General features: G+C 39.9%; 1 protein-coding gene across 4 annotated transcripts in view; it reads left to right on the forward strand.

The window, feature by feature from the left end:
• The window catches only part of qkia (QKI, KH domain containing, RNA binding a), a 91,008-nt gene extending 68,439 nt beyond the window's left edge, over nt 1–22,569 (forward strand). Inside the window, exons 5-8 of one of the 4 annotated variants that reach the window (XM_065288267.2) lie at nt 10,634–10,721; nt 13,640–14,059; nt 19,629–19,703; nt 20,578–22,569. In XM_065288267.2, the coding sequence (XP_065144339.1) occupies nt 10,634–10,721; nt 13,640–14,059; nt 19,629–19,703; nt 20,578–20,594 (600 nt within the window). In that variant the 3' untranslated portion in view covers nt 20,595–22,569. The remainder of the gene's footprint in view (nt 1–10,633; nt 10,722–13,639; nt 14,060–19,628; nt 19,704–20,577) is intronic. The other 3 variants (XM_065288269.2, XM_065288268.2, XM_065288270.2) reach the window with 3 other exon arrangements.
• Nucleotides 22,570–25,622: the final 3,053 nt, after the last annotated feature.

Here is a 25,622-nt window from a genome sequence, read left to right on the forward strand (position 1 = left end):
GCCCAGTGCACTGGCTTGGTGACGTGACTCATTGCTAACTGTAGAGGCATCAGCTCTTATCGATGCTGTTTGGTACAAAGGGTGAAGGGGTGCAGTATTGTAAACATTACATATTGTAGACACTTAATGTGTTTTTAAATGCAGACAAAAATCCAAAGACTTGTTTTGTAAATGTCCGTCCCCAATCTCTGGGTTGTTCTTGTGCATCTGTGGAGTTTTAAATCTATGGAAAACCAAAGTGACCTCCTAATAAAGTGACCATGTGGTAGTCTTTTTATTTTCCGATATGATGGTGATGATGCAGTAGCCTTTTTAAGTTTTAAAAGCCCATCTAAAAAAAGATTGGAGGGTTATTTCTCTCTGCTGTGTCCAGACAAGGTCAGGTCTTCTTTATGGGATGTTCACCCTCTCTATCTTATTCCCCAAAGCAGCTGTCCTCTTAGTTTCTAGGTTTTCTGGATTATAGCCATGGTTTGCACCTCAGGCTTATCGACCACCAGAACCACCACAGGAAAGACTTCTCTTGGGGTCTGTATGCTAATCCGGTGTTAGCTGGCAGCTGCTTCAAACGCTCCAGTGGACTGGCAGTTCTTCATACTTAACAGAATAGAAACAGCAGACCCAGAATACACTGCGATTTATTGTGTGCCTATTTTCACCTGAGCACCTGCCATTTAAAAGCACAAATTCAAGCGGCAGTGTGCGAAATGATCCACTTCACACCGTGCAATAGGATTTGTCATTTAATTTCCAGTTTTCAAAAAGCTTTTCCTGGCAAAACAAGTGTCACCACAGAGAAGACGACTGTGTAGTGTTTCATAAAAATAAGACTGTCATTATTTGTGAACTTAAAAAATGGAGTGCATTTTGTATCTGGTATTTTAGATGCCTCATGTTGGCAACTTAGCTCTTTTATGATCGAAAAATATTCCCAGTAATGTTAATTGCCTTTCTAATGTAAAAATGATAAACGGATGCTATTGGGATCATTTTATTTAACTGCCCTGTTTTTTGGATGGTGCCATTAGAACATCTTTCTATGAAAGTGATGCATAATTTACAGAGGATTCCATCTCTTTCTTTTGTATGGTTTGGTTTAATGCCACTTATCTCGGTTAGTGAACAGGCGGTCTCTTACTTGTTGTTCTCTCTGGGATTTAAATTGCCCAATGTTCACAATCAGCTATGCCCCTCTTATGTACTTCAACTATGACCCTGCCACCCAGCAATCTGCTAACTGTACTGATTAATCAACGATCAGACTCTTAAATAGCATAATGTTGCTGGAATAGAAATAAGGCTTGGGGTTTATGATTTCCCCCTAGTTATGGAGTTGAATTGCCAATCTGGGCTTGTAATTTCATTTAGGGTGACCTTTTTGCTTCTTACTTACTTACAAAGTGTTTATTTTTATGCCCAAATTAGATGTTCTCCATGGGTAGAACAGGTGGTCTTCACCCAGGATATGTTCCCTCCTGTTGGGTAAAGCTTGGTTCAGGCATACAACCTCCCTGTAGACCAGCTTTCTCTCTGTTGGATTCTGTTTAATCTGCAAGTGTTACAGTATATATGATGGTGCTGTAAGTAGAGGTCGACCGATATGCTTTTTCTCTGGCCGATGCCGATTTTTTTAGAAATCAGGGCAGCCGATGGCCGATATGTTTGGCCGATTTTCTATATGTACATAATAATCAAAATGTTCTCATCATTATTAGCAGATATTTTAAATGCAAAAATGTCACTATTTAAGTCAAAGTATTTAAAAATATATGACTGGTCTTTCTGAAGAGTTTTACAACCTCCTCTGCACCATGCATTTATCAGACATTGATATTACCTGACACTCTGCTGTCATCATCTTTGATCAGTTTTTACCATGGCTTTTATTGCTTTGTAGGATAAAATCCTTATTTGGTAGACCTGATAAAATATTTATTCATCATAAAGTTAACATAGTAAATGTTTATGGTTTTTAGTTGAGACTGTTATTTAGGGCAAATCTTTTTAAACACATTTACATTCTCATTTCTGAGACGCTATAAGTGACTGATTGTGCTGACAGTGACGTCTTGTGAGTTTAGTGTTGGGACAGATCTGTTGTTTCAACCGTTCATTCAAACGAATCCGTTCAAATGAGTCGGTTCGCGAATCGGACGCGCTGTGTTCTAATCCAGGCTGAGCAGCGCAAAACTGTAAACAAAGTCTTACTGTAACATCACGAAAAACATTTCCTCGGTGGATATAATTTGGTCTTCCGACCTTTCGCCATCGAGTCAGTTTTGTTTTGAGTAATAAAAGCAGGGAGACAGAAAGCGTGCGGGCGCGGCTCTTCTCTCTCTGTCACGCAAACAAAACTCATCATCACTCATTAATCACATGAAATGAGCCTAATCTTTGCACGGACAGTGCACCGCGAGACATAAGCCCGTCGCGCTGTTGTACTGGCTGCTTAATTCGCGCGATCCGCCACCATAAAACATATAACAGTAAAGCTGTTTGTGAACAAGGCATGGCTGCACACACACGAGACGGGAGTGAGCTGCTTGCAGCAAGAGGCAGTCAGCGTCACGAGTTCTACAACAGCGCTTAGGTGCCCGCAGATGCGCCTGCCTATTAATCGGCCTAATTTTGCAGCAAAATATGCCAAAAATCGGCCAATTAATCGGCCGGCCGATAAATCGGTCGACCTCTAGCTGTAAGAGCCTCAGGTGACCGTTCTAGATCTTCAGTCCAATGATTGTCTCTCTGGGTGTTAGGAAGGTGACACAGAATTACCGAGCAGGGCGTTTTTACCATTTTGTCTCCACAAAAAAGAGGGACATAAATGCAGAAATGCTTATGTAGATTATTTAGAGGATTTTATCTACAAACTTTTGTGGTTCTTGATGCAGACATTTCTCTGAAAACATTGTATCTGGCAAAAGAGCTTTTGGAGAAATTATTATATTTACTCAAGCGTGCAGGAAATTAAGGATGGTTCCTTATAGGAAAAGATTAATTTGGTTCAATTTCCAATCTCTACGACTCCTACACTCCATATTGGAAATCTGGAAAAAGTGGTATGCCGAAAAGATGTAGCAGTGGAGAGTAAATCTGTAATAGAAAATTGCAATCATTTGAGGGCTCTATGGTGATGTGTAATGGGGATCAGGGCAGTTAAATGAAGGAGGTACGCTGATCTAAGGCTGGCATTTTCTTTATATTCTTAAATGATTGTGAATCTTGCAGCTGAATGTTAAACTCTGTACCCGTGACCGCAGGGCTATTGCAGCTTCAGCGATTTTCCAATGTCATTGAACATGTTTAATATTATTGTTGATAGTTAGTGGGAAAACATACATGTCTTTGACCATTACCAGTAAGCTGCTTCTCCTACTAATAAACTGCCATTGTTCTGCTCTATACTTTTTCTGTGCAAATGCCTGCAAGCGTGGTGAACAGAGTTTTCCATGGCAAGCATTTTCTGGGTTTTACCCAAAAAAATAAATGACTAATAAAATTAGAAAACGGAGGCTGAACAGTCTGTCTATGTAACTGTCAATTGTTTACTCTCTGAAGCTGCACTTGAACCCATTCTTTATACAGCGAGCCCCGAAGCAAAGTTTTAGTATATACCAATTGTTTGCATGGCACTCTTGTTTTTATTTCTTGCCAAAACGGGCAGTTGCAATAAGTGACTGGGAATCAGGAAGGGATGTAGGGATTTAAGCTGTTTGTTGAGTGGGACAGACCACCTGTGTAGTGAAATAGTTAGGCAACAACAGTCAGTAGGTGTGACATCCCTTTGTAGTTGTTTTGAGATGCCTGCTCAAGATGCCTGCTTAAGACAATCCAGAATAAAGATTCTTTAGGTATTCCTCGCACACATCACTTGTTCTGGTAACAACGGCACAAAGTCAACTGGCAACTTTGAAAAGTTGGACCATCCCCAAGCTCAACTTCCTCTAAGAAGCTGTCTGGATGAATAACGAACTTCTTATTTTGCCGCCCACCTCCAGAGGTTAGTTCAGCCTATGACTCTTCAGAAAACAGTTGACTGTAATCTCTTCCGGTTCCCGTAAAAGATCCCCTCCAGACATCAGTCCAACTGCATTCTCTTTGAACAGGCAGCTAATCCTTTTACCTTTGGGAGAATAGCTGCAGACTGAGAACGCCAGTGTTTGCGCACTAGCCTGATTCTGGGGATGTTTTCACCCCTATTCGGCTTTCCACACTCCTGCTCCCGTTATATGGTGTCTGGGATAATTACCCGCTCATAGAAGGGGCAGGGACCATAAGGATCAGCCCTGGTGTCTAGAGAATCCCCTCCAACCAATCTCATGGTTCCTATTGGCCATAGTATTTGGAATAGTTTCTTTCATCTTTTGGCACTGTTTTCGAGGGCGTAACAGGATTGCATTAAGGCCTTTATTAGTGCAGGTCACGGCACATATTCATATGAATTCAGATGCAAAATTGTGTTAGGTTCCGTGATTTAATTTTTATGGCAATGAAAAGGTTAGTAGTCGATTTACTGAAATGCCTTATTTTTACAAAAGTCCCTTTTATAGTCATTTTTATTGGTATATAACACATTTGTCTGTCTTTCACTACAGACTACTTCTCATTTTTGACAGAGGTTGTTTTTATCGGCTTTTGCATCTGAGCTCCTTATATATCTTTATCCTGGAATATGGGTTTCCCAACCAGGGGGCCGGGGCCCACAGGGGGGCCTCAGCAGATTTCCCAGGGGGCCTCAAGTTGACTTAAAATTTGGACAAAACGAGCATTAAAATAAGCTAAAACAAGAAAAAAATCAAGATTTTTCTTTGGCCATTTGAGCAGCGAATATAATTTATCTGTCTAGTCATTCCAAGGTCCAATTAATTTTATTTGTTGTGGAGGGGCTTCAAAAATTGTTGTGGGCAATTAACTCTTTCACCGCCAGCGTTTTTAAAAAAAAGTTGCCAGCCAGCGCCAGCGTTTTTCATGATTTTCACCAAAGTTTAATGCCTTCCAGAAAGTGTTCTTCTTTAAATATATAAACATACAATATACCAAATGAAAGAACAGACCCTCTGCTTTCAAACAAAAAAAAAACGTTTCATCCTACCTTTAGTGGTTCTTTTGTAATCAGCTTTTGAATATGGGTAGGTTTTTGCAAAAACACCATATTTTGAGCAAAAAGCAGAGATAATTCCATTTTTGTGACGGACTTTTCATAGAGATCCCATTCAGAGCGATCTTTAAAACAGACACGGACATGCAGCAGCTTGCAATAGGGCAGTACTTCCGGTTTTAAAAAGTTGCGGATAATAGCGGTATTGCGGAAAGACGGAAAATCTCGTCATTGGCGGGGAAGCGTTTTCTCTTAATTGACGAGATATCTCGTCAATGGCGGGGAAAGAGTTAAGGGGGCCTTGAAGTGAAAAAGGCTGTGAACCATTGATCTACATTATACCCAATTTTGTTTGCATGTAGAGCATTTTAGCCCTTTTTTCCCTTTTTTACTTTAGACCTCTGTTAGCCAAGTTAATGGGCTAGATTTCACATGCATGTTTCAAGCAAAACATATTTCCACACAGAATGCATTGGTAAATCAGGCTTTGTTCTTTCTGCCTGCTAATGTATTGGCCCTGACCCATAGAGCAGTTTGGCAGTGAGTGGTGAGACCTTGACTGTGCAGGCCAACAAACTTCATTTTGCGCATTCGCTTTGCAGCTGCTAACCTTGACTATGGCATAACCCCTGTTAGGCCTTTAGGGAAGCAGTGCTTTGAAATGAATTTTATGAAACACGCTCACAGTCTATCGGCCAAGAGGTGGTCATATGATTGCAGCTTTCATTGGGATTTGGCGATTTATTTGTTCTGGGTTTTTCTTTAACGGCATCAACAAGGTTAAGAGGTTGTTGAGGTTGGGTCACAGTCCCGAGCTGACAGCCCGGGCGGCACGCGGATAAGCTTTGACTCTAAAATCTCAGAATCTGATGCAAATCCGGCAGTATTTAAACCTCCAGATCAGCCTTCCCAAATCCTTTCAAGATATTCTCGGCTCGATTGGGTGGCATTAAAGGATCATAGCAGCCGAACAAAACATCGTCTGGCAGACGAGAGAGAGAAAGCAACAAGGAAGGGAAAATGAGAGAGAGAGAGCAAAAAGGGCGAGTCAGCTGGAGGTTTTAAAGTGAGTTGCACCAATAGAAATCACTGATCGCTTTAATGTGTCCTTTGTTTTTCCAGCCTCTCCAACCCGTTTTGTGTGCTCACAGCCCGCTTTGGTAAAATCCAGCGTAATCCCCAATGGATGCCCGCGTCCGATGCATGTCAACATCTGTGTGGCATTTTAAATACAGCTCTCACGCTCCAACCTGACCCACATGTATGGTTACTTGTCATTTAATAGACGCTTTATCACAAGAGGCTTGCAGGATACAAATTACATGTCTAGCTCAAGGGCAAGACTGCTGTTTTCTCAGGGATCAAACCTGCAACCTTTTGCATTTTTTGCCTGGAGATACAACCGTTAGGCTTCCACAATCTTATGAATAGTAAAATCAGGTGCAGTGGGAATTCTTGTTTTTTTTAAATCCCTACAAATAAACGCAATCCTTTAGTTTATGTATGGGTTTTAGCTCATGTGAACTTGAACCTGTGCTGTATATTTAAGTTTATTGATCACTCTAGGAAATTTAAAGCATTACTAGATAGGAAAGTAACTGTATACAGTTATACAATATTTGTGTAACATTGACATTTTTATCTAATGAATCCCGTGTCGTAATTATGTCACTTCCTAACATTCCCATGACAACATGTGTGAAGTAAATGCAAAATTGCTGATTATGCATTGAATCATGCGATCGCATATTTGCGTTTTTCTGGATGGACTGATATAGATGTATATGTAGATTGGACACTGCATATATTGGTGGTGGCTTACACTAGCTGTTACGTTGAAAAAGAAATGTTCAGCTACTATAAAAAATTTTGTTGTGAAGAATGTATGAAACACGGTCGATGAGATCAGATCTGTCACATGTAGCCCGCTGTCCTCCGTCCTACCCCGTGGCCAATGGGAGTTGCTTTACTCAGCAGCCCTTACAAATAGATGCCATTGATTGAATCTGATTCCTGTGGATAGAGCAGGATTATCGAGCGGTCGTCCCTGATGTCTCATGCCCTGTATTTGTGGAAAAGTTGTCTGTTAGTGTTGGTTAATTTAGAGAGAGGTTTCCTGTTAGCTTTCTGAGTCACAAGTGTTGGGAAATGCACTTCTGTTATTTTCTATCTCTTTAACCATTTAACCAACATCGCTCTCAAAATATAGTTGTGAGTGGCATGAATATTGAAGAAAGGTTGCATAATGTAGATGTCACATTCGTTCATAACTGAACTGTATGCAAACACAATTGTATAACAGGACTTACAACCATACCCTGCTGCTATGTTAATACATCTTCTCTGACTCATTCTCTCTCTCTCTCTTGCCTGCAATATACTTTACATAATTTACACACATCCTGAGAACGCCTCTGGCTATAAAGAGACAGGCAATAATAGAAATAGGATGTTTAAAAAAAAATCCTGACCTCAAACCGAAATGTCCAGTTTTATTTCACCGTGTCTCTGAGATGGAGCATCACAGGCCCTCCGTGCTCCACTAACCCCTAACTTCTGGGACTTGTGAGAAGTTACCTCTAGTGACCAAAGGCACTGCAACCTCATTAAATACCCCGCAGAATGATCATAAAACAAAGGCCTTGTTCGTGAAATGAGCGTGTTGGAGAGTAAATCGACTCCATCGGCGTTCACGGGCGGCACTGAGATGTTGTTATTTGGATTTAAGACCGAGCCAAACACGCAAAGTCCTGCGTCAGCAGAAATGAGAGCGTGATGGTTTATGGTGTTTTGGGGCTTTTTGAGTCAGTGAGAGTTTATGCTGTGCTTCACTTCTCTTAAAGGGACAAATAGGCATGAATGCTGTCAACAGACTAGCCACAGAGATTATAAAGAGGCACTGATTTTTTTTTCACCCCTCCTTTATTTGCCCAGTACCTATACTTTATTCTTCTATAAAACAGCTGATGTTTTGTTTTTTAGGTGATGCATCTTTTTGCTGTTTCTTATAGCAAGTTTTAAAAAAATCAATAAGTTAAGATCAACACAAATCTAGTACTCTTGAAAGCTTGAAAAACTTTTAAACAAAATAATAGTTTGAAAGTTCACTTTCACTGGGGTGAAGGGGTTGTTTTTTTACTTTTTAAAACCCTAGCTAGCATTTTTTCAAATATACCGCACTTTCGCTGCATAAATTCCAGATTTCTGCGGGCAAAATAAGCGGGGCTTGAATAATTTCATAATCTCATAATCTTCATAATCTCCAAAAAGTCACATATGTTTTAGCAGATTGAAAAAAGTTGAAAAATGTTGCATTTACTTCACAAAAACCAGCCATTTCCCCTGTTGCCATGGGAACGTTATGAAGTGACGTAATTATGTGACGTGAACATCATTGAAAAACTGCAAACCGTTTCTGCAAGCTCTTGAAATTTTTGCAAGTCCCGCAATTTCATCTCATAAAATTTCATAAATATCTTGCATATTCTATTATTTTTTTAAGAAAAAGTGCTGCGTGATCAATGATTTCTGTCCGAAACGATCACAAAAATACTTTGCATTTTTTTCTTGAAGGACTGGTACTGGCCAAGTAAAAAAAATTTCACTAGCCCCACTACAAAAAAGCATATAACAGATTATATTTCAGGGCTCAACGCAAATAATTTTTTATACTGGCCCAGTTGGGCCAGTGGTTCCGGTGTTCACTTGCCCTGCCAAAATGTTTACTGGCCCCCCAAAAAAAATTCAGTGTCACATATTTAAAAAGAATAACTCAGTTAATTGTATACATGTACAACAAACACGTTCCAACGAAAAAAGGCTCTAAACTTTTCTGCTTTAGCTTGTAAACTGATAGCAAACTGTGCAACATATTGCACTGTTTCTTTGTCTGCTTCCAAGATGTTAAATAATATACATTGATGAAAATATATTTTATTGATGGAGGGTGAAGCACTGGCCCTATCGGGCAAGTGACAATACTTTTCTACTGGCCCGAACGTCTCTCACGCTTGCCCCGGGCCACCGGGCAGTCCTTTATGTTGAGCCCTGTATCAACATTAAAAATTGCCCCACTACAAAAAAGCATATAACAGATTATATTTACATTAAAAATTGTGTCATTGAGATTTAAGCACAAGAAAATGTCTGGCTTTCTGGTCGCATGCGCTCAGTTTCCGATCGGTCAAGTGTCAACTATCCCGAGCATAGACTGTAAAAAAGATGAACGACGCCCATTCGCTCTCTCCCAATGGTGAAAAGTGAAGCTGCCAGTGTCCCGATACGGCGCTGACATCTTGGGTCTTGAGTCTGCGCAGTCCCCGCTCTCGCAGAATGCGAATATCACAGCTGTCAATCATGACGTGACACCACCGTTTTTACAGCATTAAATAACTAACTAAAAACAGACTTATTTTAAAAACAAACACTAGAATTTACATCAGCGTGATAAAATCTACAGTAAATGACAGAAACCAGCTTTGGAAAAAAGATAAATGAAGGTTAATTAAATTGTTTAGTTTGTGTCAAGTCCCATTTAATAACATGGGATTTTATGACCTATACTGGGACTCAGTCACTGGGGGGGCGATCGATACGTTTTGGATTCACTTTTCAGGGCTTGTTCGGCACGCTTGATCCCGAGCATCATTCAAGTTGGCCTTGGGGCTATCAAGCTGTCCTTATTGCTGAGCCCAGGTTTGTTTAAATTTGTAGATGCGTGGAATAAGTGAAATGTATGGTTGAAGATGAATTGATGTTATTGTAACACGCTTCGAGATTATGTTCATTTGGCTGTTCACAAGCTCCTTACATGTGAATGTTCGAACTGAACAAAAGCTGGGCTTTCTAGAAGATGTTTTTGTATCTGTATTGAATAGACGAGTGATTCACTTGGGTGCATATTTTTCTGATTGTGGAAATTATTCTGGGTCCTCAGCTTTGAGTCATATGGGTGTGTAGATTTGTACCAACCTAGAGGAACGTTACAGTCCTTTAAGGACTACTTTCCAGATAATGCTCTCATATGTTGTCTATCAAAGCCTATGATGTGCGGTCTTACTCAGAAACTCTATAAGAAGTTAAAGGTATTTTAGCTCTCTAGTGTATCTCAGTGTTACTTGATGTGTAAATCCGAATTGAGATGGTTTGTGCTTTTCCTTTCTTTCTCACTCCCTCTCCCATCTCGCTTCCCATATTTTGTATTTAAGCTGCACTGAGTTGAGATTTATGTTTGGTTTTCTCTATTTCTTAGTAATTGGGCATCTTTCTCCATCTGCCGTCAGACTTTTAGTTCTTTCTGAAAGTTATGTTACTATATTCGACTCTATTTTGAGCCCGTGTTGTGCATAAGAGCAGAAGATGGTGATTATTAATAAAAGACATATTTATTTGCTAGGGGTGGGAATCTGCAAGGATTTTTGGAAACACATTTAGCGTGCTAATACCAAATGTCTCCATTTTCTATTTATGAATGCTTTTTGATGATTGTCAGTACAAGTGTTGTTCTAATTGGTCAATTTGATTTGTTTTTGCTAGGCGGAGGGAGAAGATAATCTGAAGAAGATGCAGCTGATGGAGCTGGCCATTCTGAATGGAACATACAGAGACACCAACATCAAAGCACGTAAGGACACGCATGTTCAAAAAGTAGCTTAGGTGTCACTTGTGCATACACTACAGGAAAATACTTGAGCATCAACACAGACAGATAAAAGACTAACTGTTAGGGATTAAAGGACACATATTATGCAAAATTCACTTTTACAATGTGTGTTGACAGTGTGTGAAAACAACAACCCTACAATGAAACAAATCCACCCACTGCTTCTTTTTTAATCCTTGTTAAACCAAAGCAGTCTTATTAGACATGCTATTTAGTTTCTCTTGTTAATGTGATGTCACACAAACAAAGCCCCGCCCATGGCCTCTTACTACCTGCTTAATTTCTCCCAAATGTTTTTCCAAATGTGTTTGTTAACTTATTTTAGTGCTAATGTGATTAAATATACTATTGTCTTAGACTGTATTCACATGAATCAGATTTATTTTAAACCGAAAGTGCTCTGTTGGTAAGGGAGTGAGGAGCTGTAGCTCATTTACATAGGGGCATTTTGGACATGGTATAACGAATCATCTGTGGGGTATTTTGAGCTGAAACTTCGGACACATTCTAGGCACACTCGAGACTTATTACGTCTTGTACAAATTGGCATAATATGTGCCCTTTAATGTGAGTTCATCTGTGATTTTGTTTTGTAATCTGACTGCAGAGGTTTGCTCGAGTGCTTAAGAATTCACACTGAATCACACCCCACTTAATAAGAGCGGTTACAAGTATTCAAACTAAAATCTCTTAAAGGGCACACATTATGGCTATTTTACAATATGTAATATAATGCTGCGTTCACACCAGCCGCGTAGAGGGGTCAAGCACAAGTGATTTACATTTTAAGTCAATGTAAAGACACGTTGATGCGCGTAAGGAGGTCTTGCTGCGCAAATGAGGCGTTTATCAACGCGGTAGATGCAATTCCGCCTCATTTGCGCGAATCGAGCGTTGCTGTGGGAAACGCGCAAGTTGAAACATTTGAAAAACGCGCCGCGTTAACCAATTAGAAACTTCCTTTAGTAGTGAAATGATTACAGGAAGCGAGCAGAGTCACAGAAGCCCCTCCCATGACGCGAATTTCTGCGTGAATGTCTCGATGACTAGAATTTTATGCAAGAATGAAACGAGTACACTGAAAATGTTCAAGCGTCCAACAACGCGTGGAAGACTCGAATTTGACGCCTCAAAACGTGTCTGGTGTGAACCCAACATAAGTCTCAGGTGTGTCCAGCATGTGTCTGTGAAGTCTTGGATCAAAATACCCCACAGGTCATTTATTATAGCACCACATGTTTTGTGTGTGTACCTTTAAATGCCAATAAGCTATTGCTCTCGTCTCACTTACCAGAAGAGATGATTTAGCTTAAATAGATCTGATTTTGCAACAGAAAGCACAGAAAAAATTGCATACCATGTCCAAATCACTAAAGGCAGAAACTATGATAATACAAGGCTGTCAGTCACTGTCCGTGGGCGGGGCTTTAGCAGTGTAACATCACATTGCTAAGCGAATCAAAACAGCATATCGTTTGAGACTGCTTTGGTTTAATACGGATTAAAAAAGAAGGGGTGAAAAAGGGGTTTTTTCATTGTATGGTGGTTGTGTTCACACGCTGCCTACAAACATTTATGCCCAAACACTTTGTAAAGTGGATTTTGTATAATAGGCGCCCTTTAACCAACCATAATTTACCCGTATAGACTTAATTCGCCTGTATCTAAATATACATGCAGTGGTATTTTTCCGTGATATCTTATTATTATAAATAAACAAAGTATTAAGTTCACGAGTTCATTAGTCATCAGATGCTTGTTAATTCTAGGTAGAATCTTATTTACTGCATAAGCTCCTCATATAAACCATCTGACCTACCCACAGTCTAGTCTCTCTCTTTCGCTCTCTCTCTCTCTCTCTTTCTCTCTTGCTCTCTCTCTCTCTCCCACCTGCTTTTAAAGCTGGTCCAAATGCAATCAAATTTTAACGTCATATTTCTTGGTGTTGCATACAGAATCACTCTGCTGCATGATGAAAAAATGTGTTTGAGTTTCTTTAGGTGAAAAACACATTCACAAATGACTCCTCCCATGTCATACATATTCATTATCATAGACCTTTAATGGATTTTTGCTTTGATTTGGGCTTTTAAATAAATCTCTAGGATCTCCACATTTGCATGAATGCTTTGCACAAATAGATGGGAAGAGATGTGTATATGTATGTATTTATGTATGTGTGCATGACCATAGATCTGTATAAAGAAAGCAATCATTTGTTTTCTACAATGTGATTTTAGTTTGGCTTTATGCAGAATGTTAACTAAAGCCATATTTTTAGTTGTGTTGTAGTTCTCCACATCTTTATAAAAGGTCCTAGTTGCATGTAGAGGTTTAGATGAATGCAAAACGAATCCAGCACTAGCAACATGGAATCAACATCTGGGATCCACTATGATACCCGTAAGATATATATAAAAAGGCGCGTTGAACATGGCTGGACTGGAGCTAAATTGAGCGCTATGTCTTCCTCTACATGCTACAGGACATTGAGTTCAGATGTGCTTATCTGATCATTTACTCTGTATTGTGCATTAGAGGGGATTGCTTTGCCAAAGTATGATCAATCATCAGTTTCTCCTTATTTTAGTTTGGATTAAGTTTGTGCAATGATTTTGGTTGTGGGTGTAACTTTTTTGTGGTTGTTGGCCATCGCATGGACTAATTTCCTTTTTTTATTTGTTCCCCTGCCCCTTTTTTTCCTCTGTTTGTGTACTCCTGTTGTCCTGTTTCTGCCTGTGCTTTTCTCACATCTGCTGTCTAACTTTTCCTGGTTCTGAAAATTTTATACACATTCCCAAACTCTTTCTATCCATCTCTCTCGCTCTCTTTTCCATCCCTTTCTCTCTTTCTGTCTTTCGCTCTTTCGTTTACGGCAGCCACCCTTGCGTTCTCTCTTGCAGCCGCGGCAGCAGCCGCTCAAGGTCCGCGCCTGATGGCGGCACCCGGGGGTCAGGTCCTCCCCCAGTCCCTCAGGCCCCCAACTCCGGCAGGGACCCCCATCATGAACATCATGCGGCCAACTCAGATGGCCACCGTGCTACCCAACGGCACCCCCACCCTGGTGCCCCCGTCGCCCGAGGGGGGCATCATCTACACCACGCCCTATGACTACCCTTATGCCTTGGCGCCCACGTCTCTGCTGGAATATCCCATTGAGCACAGCGGAGTCCTAGGTAAGCGGGCGTGGGGGCTTGGCACTTCACCCTTTGGTGCCCCGCAAGAGGGCACAGCCGGGTTGTTTTACGGGGGCTTGTTGGATTGGCCGATGCCAGGCCCCGTTCAGGACTCAATGAAAGGTAAATATGTAACGACTAGCTCATGCAAGCTGACTAGCTTACCCAGGTAATTAACAAAATACCTGTATTCATGAGCCTGTAGGAACATTGAGCTACCACTGAGACGGGTTGGGAAAGGGACGACTTAACTCGGTTTTAAACCAGGTGTATCAGTCTTTCTTTCTTTTAGATTTTTGGTTTTTACTGCTGCGTAAGAAATCTCCTCTCAGGACACACACACACTCTCAGACGGCGGCGACACGCTTGCTCGCACACAGCTTTTTCCTCCTCCTCCTCGCTTGCCGGAGGCTTTGTCAGGCAGGCTACTGGTGGATCCCCTCGGATTTCTCCTGGCTTTTGATATCATTTCTCTCTTCTCCGCTGTAGCAGGCCTTGGTACCCATGCTGAGCGTCAGAGAGAGAGAAAGAGACCAGAGTCCCGTTGGGGATGTTCATTAAATTTTTCCACTATTCTCACCGTCTCCAATAGTCTTATTTTTACTCTTATGAACTTGCACGCTCGACCCTTTTTGTAGAAAATTGCCCGTACTCCTTCGCCTGGCACAAGGGTTTGCTGGAAACGCTCAAAAAGAAGATAATAAACATTGTTAGTAAATAGGATGTTACATCATTAACTCAACACTTTGCATCCTAACTGTTTGTAAACCTTAAAGGGACAGTTCACCCAAAAATGAAAATTGTCATTTACTCACCTTCATGTTTTTACAAACTCGTATAAAGAAGATATTTGTAATGAAGCAGGAAACAGAAGCACCATTGACTTCCATAGTAGAATAAAATACTACTATGGAAGTCAGTGGTCAGGGTTCCCACGGGTCCTTGAAATCCTTGAAAGTTTGTGAATCTGGGGGAAAAAATTCAAGGGCCTGGAAAGTTTTTGAAAATGTACATACAGATACAGGTCATTGAAAGTGCTTGAATCTTTTTTTATTTTAAGCACACGTGCTAAACTGTTAGTTTTAAATGCTTATATCTTCTGTATGTGAATGTTGATTCATACCAAAATGCTTTTTTGCATAGTTGTTTTTGACACATGAAAACGTCTCTGGTTACATTTGTAACTACTGTTCCTTGAAAAGGGAACAAAATGCTGCGTCTCCCTTGCTATACTTCCTGCGTCCCGGTAACGTCATCTTTGGCAATATTTCAGATAGCGATATACTTCCTGACTCCTGCGTTATCCTTTCTTTGTCGTTAAGCCTCACCATTGGTTGAATTTGATTTACACATTTAAGGGCGATTTATAGTCGTGCGTAGGTCCTACGGCGTAGGCTATCCGTAGCCTGTGCGTAGCTCTGCGTAGCCTGACGCGCACCTCAAAAAATTTCTAACAGCGCGTCGGCTCTACGTGGACCGTAAGCGCTGTGATTGGTCCACCAGAACCCCTCCCGTCAGGTAAAAAAACTGCGTCATAGGTATTTCCGTTTGAGACGGTGAAAACAAAGATGAGCCAAGTTGAGGAGTGATTTAACTCAAACTGAAACATAAGTCGCTGTTTATTTACTTCCATCATTGCTGGTCTTCTCAAATTATACACAACAAGTTGCTATTTCTTCTTCGTTTGTGGGTTAACTTGCTTAGCTTCTTCTTCTGTGACGACTTCTGCTGCTACTGTGGTTACACGCGTGATTACTGCCAACCAGCGGTTTCACGTGTGTTTGCACGTCGACGCGGACGGCGACACACAAGTATAAATGAAAACCGACGCGGAACCTACGCCGTCGCTGCTACGCTGTAGGACCTACGCACGACTATAAATCGCCCTTTAGACGCACTTACCCCTGAAGGCGTCCCCAAAGTGTCACCGCAGTGACGCAGCGCAAGTTCCCTCGAAAGGGAACTGTAACAATGTGTCTTAAAAGGTAACACGAATGTAACCTTGCTCTCACTTGAAATGTGTCCCCACATTTAGTCCTTGAATTTGAGGGTATTGGACCTGGAAAGTCCTTGAAAGGTCCTTGATTTTGGAGTTAACTAAGGTTTGGAAACCCTGTGTGGTGCTCAAAAACAGTTGCACAAAATATCTTCCTTCATGTTTAGCAGAACAAATAAATTGATGCAAGTTTGTAACAACATGAGAGTGAGTAAATGACATCATTTGAACTTTTGGGTGAGCTTTCCCTTTAAGTGTTTAGATGCGAGGTGAGAGTTCATCAATCAAATTGATCAGTTTCTCTTCCTTGGTTTAAACCATTATTGATGAAGATGACGCGTTTGGCAGCAGTTGAATGCTTGAATGGCTTCACTCACGTGGTCGTCCAGAGCCGATTAAAGTTCAGCCCACTGAATGCTGTACAGTCATCTCAAGTCAGGACCTTTGGGTCTTCTGCTGTTCTGACTCTAGCAGGTTTACACTTTCAGCACTCACAAGCTTAGCAGCCTTTTATTTACTTACTGTATCGATCCAACATCTAACCACCCCCAGACCAGACCATGTTCTCTCGCTCTCTGTCTCTTGCTCACTGGGCTTTTGTGCAATCAGGAGTGATTTGTTGGACATCTGCTGTTGCAGCTTGCCGTGTGGGTGTACACACACACACACACACACACCCATGTACACACAGTAAAAAGGGAAACATCAGTACTTCAGAATTTCCCCTGAGGAGAGTAAGAGTTTCCTTAGAAGCTATTCTGTATTGTCATTTTTAGTGACCGTGTCATGTGATGTGTTTTTATGGCAGGTGCCACATGTTAATTCAACTTTTGGTATCATAATTAAAGGGACAGTTCACCCTCAAGTTGTTACTTTGTTCTGCTGAACACAAAGGAAGATATTTTGTTTGTAACCAAAGCTCCATAGTATTATTTTTTTCTCCTATGGAAGGCGATGGTGCTCCTGCATCCAGCTTGATCACACACATATTAATTTGTGTTCAGCAGAACAGAGAAATTTAAAAAGGTTTTTAAAGAGTCATATTTGGGTAAACGATCGCTTCATTTTTATTTACGCAAATTTTAGCATCTCTGCCTTACGCGGCTTTTACACAGGACGTGGTGCACGCCGCGCTCGCCGCTGGGTTCAACCCAGCCAAGGAGGCAGAGTTTTCAAAACTGTATGCGGGATTACTATAAATTACTACAGTTTTTATGGGGTTAAGTAGTGGAGGAGGAATATAGACGCTGCTGTTGCCCGTCTCCATTTCACGTAACTTAAGCTGCCTACCTACAATAAGCTATAGGGATGCACTGAATCCAGATTTTTTAGGTTCGGCCGAATCCCGAATCCACCGTTTAAGATTCGGCCGAAACCGAATACCGAATCCTACTCGCATCCTTATTCCATTAACAGAGTAAAACACATTAATGAAGTAAACAACGTCCACAGCAGTGTATTTTTCATTTTATTTAATTTTAACTGTACATTATGCCAGGATGACAAGTTGGAAAAACTATTTTGACAATTACCATAAGCCTATGCATAATGAAAGCGATGCGTTGCGACACGCTCGTTTTTACAATAAGCAAGCAGCTCCGCGCTGAAAACTATATTTAACTGAGTGAGAAGCTCCGCTCGTCAATGTCAGGTTTCACACGGCCGTCCAATTACAGTGGAGGAGGGTCGGGAGATTACCACAGCAACCAACCGGCTCACAGCTGAAGCATCACAGCTACCAAGCGCTCGGCTGAAAAACAGCTGGAATTTGGCGTCCTCAAGGCATTTTCAGCTGTGTTTAAAAGTTTTGGTGTGTCCAGCCCCTAAGGCTCACCGAAAGAAAAAGCTCATCTCCACGTCAGCACCCGATGTGTGTAATCAACGGCCGCGTTACGTCGACCAGCGTAGCGCAAGCCTAGGGTTCGGTTCGGTGGAAAAAAAAATCTAGGATTCGGCCGAATCCGAACCCCGTCAAAAAGCCCAGTATTCGGCCGAATCCGAATCCTAGATTCGGTGCATCCCTAATAAGCTACCTGACTTTAAGATCACGTTCTTCCTGATCCCATTTTTCAAACTTTAGTTAGTGTGTAATGTTGCTGTTGGAGCATAAATAATACATGCAAAATGATAAAGCTCAAAGTTCACTGCTATGCGATATATTTTCTTTAATAAAATTCCCCTTTCATAGCCTACAGTGAAAGGCCGGTTTGGACTACAGCCCTCTACTTCCCGATTGAATGACGTCAACAAAACCATTTTTGAATAAACTCCGCCCACCGGAATACGTCAGTCAGCAGCTTTGGCTCAAACGGCTCTGAAAAGCTAAGCTGCTGTCAAATCACAAAACAAACTACACAATCAGAACTCGTAACGCATTTCTTAAAGAGGGACTTCATAGAACAAGGAAGACATCAGTCCGTTTTTAGTACAGTGAAAATAGCGGTACACACAAGTAAATTTGTGTGAGAAATACCGCTTTTTTACACGTGAAACGTGAACACGTTATGATGCGCATTTTCATGACAACGTCTCTATAGGAGCGTAAACTTGTATTAAACAGCTCAGGGAATTCCAACACACAAGCTCTTTATCCATTTTGCTTTTTGCGCTTGTTTGGATGCCCAGTTTCTATTGGTCGTGCACGTAATCGTCACAAAAGTTAAACTATTTTGAACTTTGCGCTCACACTTTGGTGGATGCAAAAACAAACAGTCTTTGCGCACACCGCGTCCTGCGTGAAAGCCGCATTAGTATCCATTCTTTCTGTGTAGTTTAAAAACTTACTGTATTGAAAGTCAAAAGTGAAATTAATATTTGGAATTATCAATAATAAATTATCAAAATGTTATACATGGTTGCTTTCACCAGTCAGTTTCGTTGCCTGTTCACATCAAATATAAAATTTTGTCCCTGTGTGAACGGGTCCATAGGTATTCAGTGTTTTATTTCAGATTTGTGGACCTTTGAGGTTGACTATGCAGGTAGATTTTTTTGGTAGATAGTGGTAAACAATACCTTTGTAAGCATTAACATGCTTAACATATGCAATCTGTTTGTTTTCACACTTTAAGTTCCACATTAGTTCTACATTCCACACATTTTTTTCCTTTTTATTTTTTTTTTGCTGATGCTTTTCTGTGAACAGGGCAGAGAGTGATGTTTTCGAAATATCTTAAGCATTAGCCAGGTGATGTCGTAGTAATCAAAGGGTGTCAAAACTTGATGAAAATTTTCAATTTTTCCACTGTAATGTGTCATTTTTTTTATAAGAGATGTTTTTGAAATCATGAGTCCTTACCCGCCCGTCTCAAATCTTGTGAGTCAAACCCAAATTACTGTGTAATTTTTTCCTTTTTGTATGCATTTGTTTTTCATGCATTTTCTAAAGTGTTGATTATGTGAATGTGTACAAGCATTACTGTATATGTGAAAAAGGATATGGCACATTTAAATACAGATGAGATTTCAAGTAAAGCCTGTTTTACACCCAGCCTGCGCACGTCTAGCCATATTTTAAACAATCTTTTAAATAAAAGCCGATTTCGTATTTTACTCTGTATTTTACTCAGTAATTTGCTGGTTTCTAACCCAGCAATTGAGGCAAGTCACGCCGGCTGTGTTCCCACAGGCTTTACTCATATCTGTTTTCTTCCTGGGATGACGCATGTCTAACCTTATGGACCTGTTGTAATCTAGGTGCAATGGCTACTAAAGTGCGGAGACATGATTCACGGGTCCATCCTTACCAAAGGATAGTGACCGCAGACAGAGGTTAGTTAGAAAAGATACTTTTACCTTTTTAAATTCTTTCTGTGTTGTTTCTCTGAATAGGTGAATTTTAGTGAGCCCACACATCTTTAATGTGGAAATATGTTTACATAGCCTATCGAAAGCCTCAGGTTTACCAAAAAACTGACTCAAATAGACTTTTGATTGTAAGTGATGTAAATGCTATTGCTATGATAGCTATATGATGTATTTTTTGACCAAATCTTTATCCAGAAAACTTTGTTTTGTGTTGTATCTTTTTAAATGGCAAAGAATGGACTGAAATAAGTTTTGTTGCCGAACCAGCTACTACTACTTAAGCGTACCTCACGCATTTATTTCAAATTTTGTTTATGTAAAAGTTGTACCTCATGCCCAGTCAGATTTGACAAACACTTATGAAAGGTACACTTTCATACAAGTGTATTTTAATAGCAAATGTATTTTTGACTGTTTGCAGAAAAATAAAAAGTTCAAAAGCGATATTTCGCGACCTTTTATTTGCGTAACGTCGCGCTAGCCATCTTATTCCCCTCACAACTAATGACACTGTTGGTAACATGCATTTCAACTCGACACTAAAATATTACTAGTTTGTATGTGTTTGTCTCTGATACCTCTCTGCTTTTGTTTGTGGGTACGTGGGGCATTTTTAGCGCTTCAATTACATCGAAACCGTGATCATGACGTTAGCGTGTCATGATCTTAACCCAGGTTTAGCTTGTGTTTGTGTTTTGGCCAATGGAGTTAAGGGGTTCACAGAGATTGCATTCATTTTGCTGTTAAAATGTTGTCATTCCGGTCTCTTCTTGCTGACTAATATCTTTTCTACCTTTTTTCCTTTTTGTTGTTTTCATTTTTGTTCCTAACCACCTAGCCGCCACCGGCAACTAACAAATGACCTCTGAACTCTTCACCCAATGATGAGCCGCCCAAGCCTGCCTGCTGATCAGATTAACTGGTAATTGCCTTTTGCTAGCCTGGTGGACGCAGAGAGAGGCACCTGTCCAAGCAGTGATCCTAACACAAACCAACATAAAACGCAACCCTCCATACCAACATGTTGTGTAGCGATAACAACGATGATACTCTTTTTATTTTATATATGAGTTCTTTAGTTTGTTTCTTTCTTTTTCTTTTCAAATCAAACGATTGGGTGGATGTTAACAGCGATGTTGCGTCGCCCAAAAATCTGCACTGAAGTTGAAAAGCAATAAAGAAGCGTCTTCAGCCCTTAAATGCATTTAACACTCGTAAGACAAACCTGGTCGTCCTGGTGTCATAATCGGGGCATCCAGATTTCTCAACCCCGTCCTAAACAAAAAACATTGTGTACCCCACCCATTAAATCTGTCTATGGTCATTGAATCAACAATGAAAGAAAAAGAAGGAAAGAAAATCCGCACTCACATACCAACTTTTTGTGAATTTCCTGTCCTTCTCCAATAATGTAATTGTGTGTTTTTCAGTTTGACTTTATTTTTACTGTGCTGACACATTCTGGGTGTGCCTGATCAGCTGACTGAGAGCATGGCTACAATGACCGATTGCAAAAGGCTTGTTTTTTCCTGTTACCTTCTGTTTTGACTTTTTCTTACGTTTCCATGTATCCTATTAGTGTTTCGCAATACGTGCTGGTATAATTGCAGTATTGGTGTCAGCTCAATAGGGGGCAGTATGCAGAGACTGGCAGGGGGGCGATATAGATTTGGGGTGAAGTGTTTACGGAGTTAATCTAAATCTAGGATATTCAGGGTTGGAGAGCTGGGATACGAACCGGAATCAGTTTACCGAACTATGCCATCCCAAAAAAACACTCAACCCCCACATACAGTGCCTGAACTTTCTAGAAATCTTTCTGAACGAGCTGTGAGATAAAAGACAAAAAAATAGTTAAGTATTACGTGTGCGCATTTAGCCAAAGGGTTTCCATTTTGATTAATTTCTATATACGAGCATATGTATCTAATCGCCAAGGGTTCTGTCGTTTTAGTCTAGAGTTTGAAAAGGTTTGATGTCATGCCTGTATGTTTGATAGCGAATCAAATATGGATGAAATGATGATGAATTTTCCCACGAGACGCTAATTTTCTTTGAGGATGTGCAAAGCCAATGAACACTAAGGAAGATGAATGAGGTCGTGAGATCGGGGGAGGAGCTTAAACTATCTTTGTGTAAACTTTTTTTCTTTTCTGCTTTATGTATTTTATTTTATTAAATATTGATTGTCGATTACTAAGTTGTCTCCCCCGTCACACCTTACCAAAATTAGCCCACTGAAATAAAATGCAGGTGTTAATTGAAACTTTCCTCATCAGCTGCGAATGATTTATTAAGATGCGCCATTATCCACAATGTGTCCCGCACCGTCCCAGCTACAAAGCCCACCTTCATTTCTGTACACCCTTTCAAGTAAACATAGGATGTGAAAGCCATGTCTGCCTGTTCAAATTGCTTTATACATACATGATAGATAGATAAATATATATATATAAAAATGTATACAAATGTAGATACGTCATTGCATATTAAAATCCAGAAAGATCAAAATTAGATACTTTTACAGGGTGCTGGAGAAGAAATATATATTTTTGCCAATTTTAGCTTTTTATACTTAACTTGCAGTTATAAAATATGAAACGTAAAAAAGATATAAATATAAAAAAGTTTGTAGAGTAGTACAGCGAAAAAAGACGTTGCGTGACTTTGGATACTATTGACGGGGGAAAAAACAGACCAAAATAGTCAAACCATGGAATGTCGGTGGAATCGCGTGATGTTTCTGAAAGGAGAAAATTCATCTTAAACGGACATAAGTGCCTTACCCGCGGTCGTTTCTTTTTCCGAGTGTTACGTCGTTCAATAATATCCAGCACCAACTAGGTTAGTGCAGAGCGCGGGAGGGGTTCAGAAGCTCCCCGGGAGTTAAACCACAAGGCTGTTGCAGTGTTGTGCCACTGAATCTATTCTATGCAAAGGAATAGCAGTCATTTGACCAGCTAACTATGTGCCATGATTCGTCTTCCCAAATTTTTGGTTTCTTTAATTCCCATTTGAACAAAGTGTTTTGTTTGTCTTTATTTTATTGCATTATATTCTTATGTTATGAGGACAAATGCTGTCTATATAATTGGTTACTGTGATTTTTGTCAAGAACAACTGCCAATCATGTTATAGAAGTCTGCCAGGTGTAAATTTGGTCGTTTTATAAAGACCCATAAACCTCCCATTGTTTCAAGATTTGCAAACTGGAAGCTTTCGATCACGGTCTCATTCTTTCTTGAAAGCATAAATCGTTTGCCAAAATTAACTCTCATTTTTATGCCAAGGAAGTTTTTTTCTTTTTTTTAGGGGTAGAGGGTAACGTTTTTTTGTTCACATGTTGTTGTTTTTTAGACAAAGACGAGAAAGGTCTTGCACTGATCAAACAATGGAGAAGTAGAAATATTGCATTTAGTTAAAGTATTACTGCATTGTAAAAAAAGGTTGCCTAAAGATTTACGTTGAATTAAATGAAAATGTTAAAGGATTAGTCCATTTCCTTAAAAAAATCCAGATAATTTACTCACCACCATGCCATCCAAAATGTTGATGTCTTTCTTTGTTCAGTCGAGAAGAAATTATGTTTTTTGGGGAAAACATTCCAGGATTTTCTCATTTTAATGGACTTTAATGGACCCCAACACTTAACAGTTTTAATGCAGTTTAAAATTGCAGTTTTAAAGGACTCTAAACGATCCGAAACGAGGCATAAGGGTCTTATCTAGTGAAACCATTGTCATTTTTGGCAAGAAAAATTAAAAATATGCACTTTTAAACCATAATTTCCGGTCCTGTGACGCGCCAGCGCGACCCCATAATACGTCATCACGTCAAGAGGTCACGGATGATGTAGGCGAAACTACGCCCCTTGTTGTATGTTGAATGATACTAATTAATGTCTTTGTGTCAGTTTATTGTTTAAAATGGCCCACAAATGTGCGTTTCATATATGTAACACGTCACCTTTTGACGTCATTACGCAATTACGTGAGTGCAATTAAGTGCATATTTTTTATTTTTCTTGCCAAAAATGACATTCCTTTCGCTAGAAAAGACCCTTATGCCTCGTTTGAGATCGTTAAGAGTCCTTTGAAACTGCAATTTTAAACGGCATTAAAACTGTTAAGTGTTGGGGTCCATTAAAGTCCATTAAAATGAGAAAATCCTGGAGTGTTTCCTCAAAAAACAATTTCTTCTTGACTAAACAAAGAAAGACATCAACATTTTGGTTGACATGGTGGTGAGTAAATTATCTGGATTAACCCTAACTAATCCTTTAAGGCAACCAGGTAACTTTTTTACAATGTGGAATGCGGGATTGCCGGGATATTCACCTGCTGCCGCACCAGTGCCAAAGCTTAGCCACAGTATCAAATCTCAGCACCAGTTTTCGATCTCTGAAACAACCGGGAGCGTTTATCTCATTGCCAACGATGACAAAAAATTGAAGTTTTGTAACCCTGGCAGTCTCTGGTGTGGTCTTGTTGTTTAATTTTGTTACACATAAAAGGTCAATGCTTCTTTTTCTCAGTGTTATAAAACATTTATAAGCCTATTGAAATAATGAAATGCAATATTAGAGAGGAGCAGAGAGAAGACTGCAGAGAAATGGACAGTATTATGAGAATCCCCTCTGCTGTGTTACTTTGTGCTGTTAAATGTTTTGGACTTGGGTTTAGTCTATCAGGTGTAAGGAGAGAAATCTCTCGTTCTCTTCCGCCTGCCTACTACATGTGTAATAATGTAAATTACAGCCATTGTTACAGGTTTCTAATGTATTTTTCTAACTTCATTTTCTATGTACAAGTCATTTTTTCTGATATCTTTTTTTGTGACGAAGCCCACTACACGATGATGATGATTTTTTTACATGACATTAATTTCTCTCTCCTCCGGCCTCCGTCTCAGCCCACTCTCTTTACTCAGATCTGTCTCTCTCTCATCGGGAGCGTTGCCTTTCCTAGTTATATTTTCTTGCTGATTTCTTAGCTTGTTTAACTCATTAGCGACTTATTATTCTCTCTTGTCATAGGTATTTTTACATGCTTGCATTTAGTTTTTATGGTGTATGCTGTTATTTTTTTCTTATTAACCTCCTTGGCATTTATTTTAATAAACATTCTTAGTAAGAATTTTACTAACTTTGCTGATATTATTTTGTGTGTTGTTCTTTTTTTAACCAATTTAATGAATCTACTACCTTGGTCTGGTTCACGGACTAACACGATTAAATCTGGTGTGACCACCCTCACTGATATGCACATATATTTATATACACGCACAAAAAAAGCATATAAACATTCTCAGAGGTCCACATCTCATACACATGTACAGTTTATGCATTCTCACATATGTACACTATTTTTTTTTTTTAAATGATCCTTAGCTGTCACTGAGGCAAAAAGTACACTTTTAAAGACTTCAAATGTATACATAAATACCTAAATAGTACATATTCGGACCTACAGTGACGCTAGGGACCATTTTTAACACTTATTTATCATGTATCACGCAGTCTAACAGGAGAATGCACAAGGCAGTCCGTCCCTCACACCGCTACTGCACTTTCATATGTGTTGCTGTAGAGATTTTTTCCAATTGTGTGCTGCCACACTGTCTGCATTACTGTCCACACAGTCTACTGGTGCTACTGGCGTTGCTTTTGTTTGGTTTATTTGTTTGTTTCTTAGAAAAAAGCTGCTTTCTTAAAAACTGGAAGTAATTGGGATTTCGTACCCGAGGGATTTCAAACAATAATTGGGAGAAATGTTTATTTTTTTATTTTTTAACATCTCTTTTGCTTTATACATTCTCTAAAAAACGTAATGTCCAGCAATAACATGCAAAGCTTTTTAAAAAATCTAATAAATTTCATATTTT

This window comes from Paramisgurnus dabryanus, chromosome 17, assembly GCF_030506205.2.
Source record: "Paramisgurnus dabryanus chromosome 17, PD_genome_1.1, whole genome shotgun sequence".
Lineage (NCBI taxonomy): Eukaryota > Metazoa > Chordata > Actinopteri > Cypriniformes > Cobitidae > Paramisgurnus > Paramisgurnus dabryanus.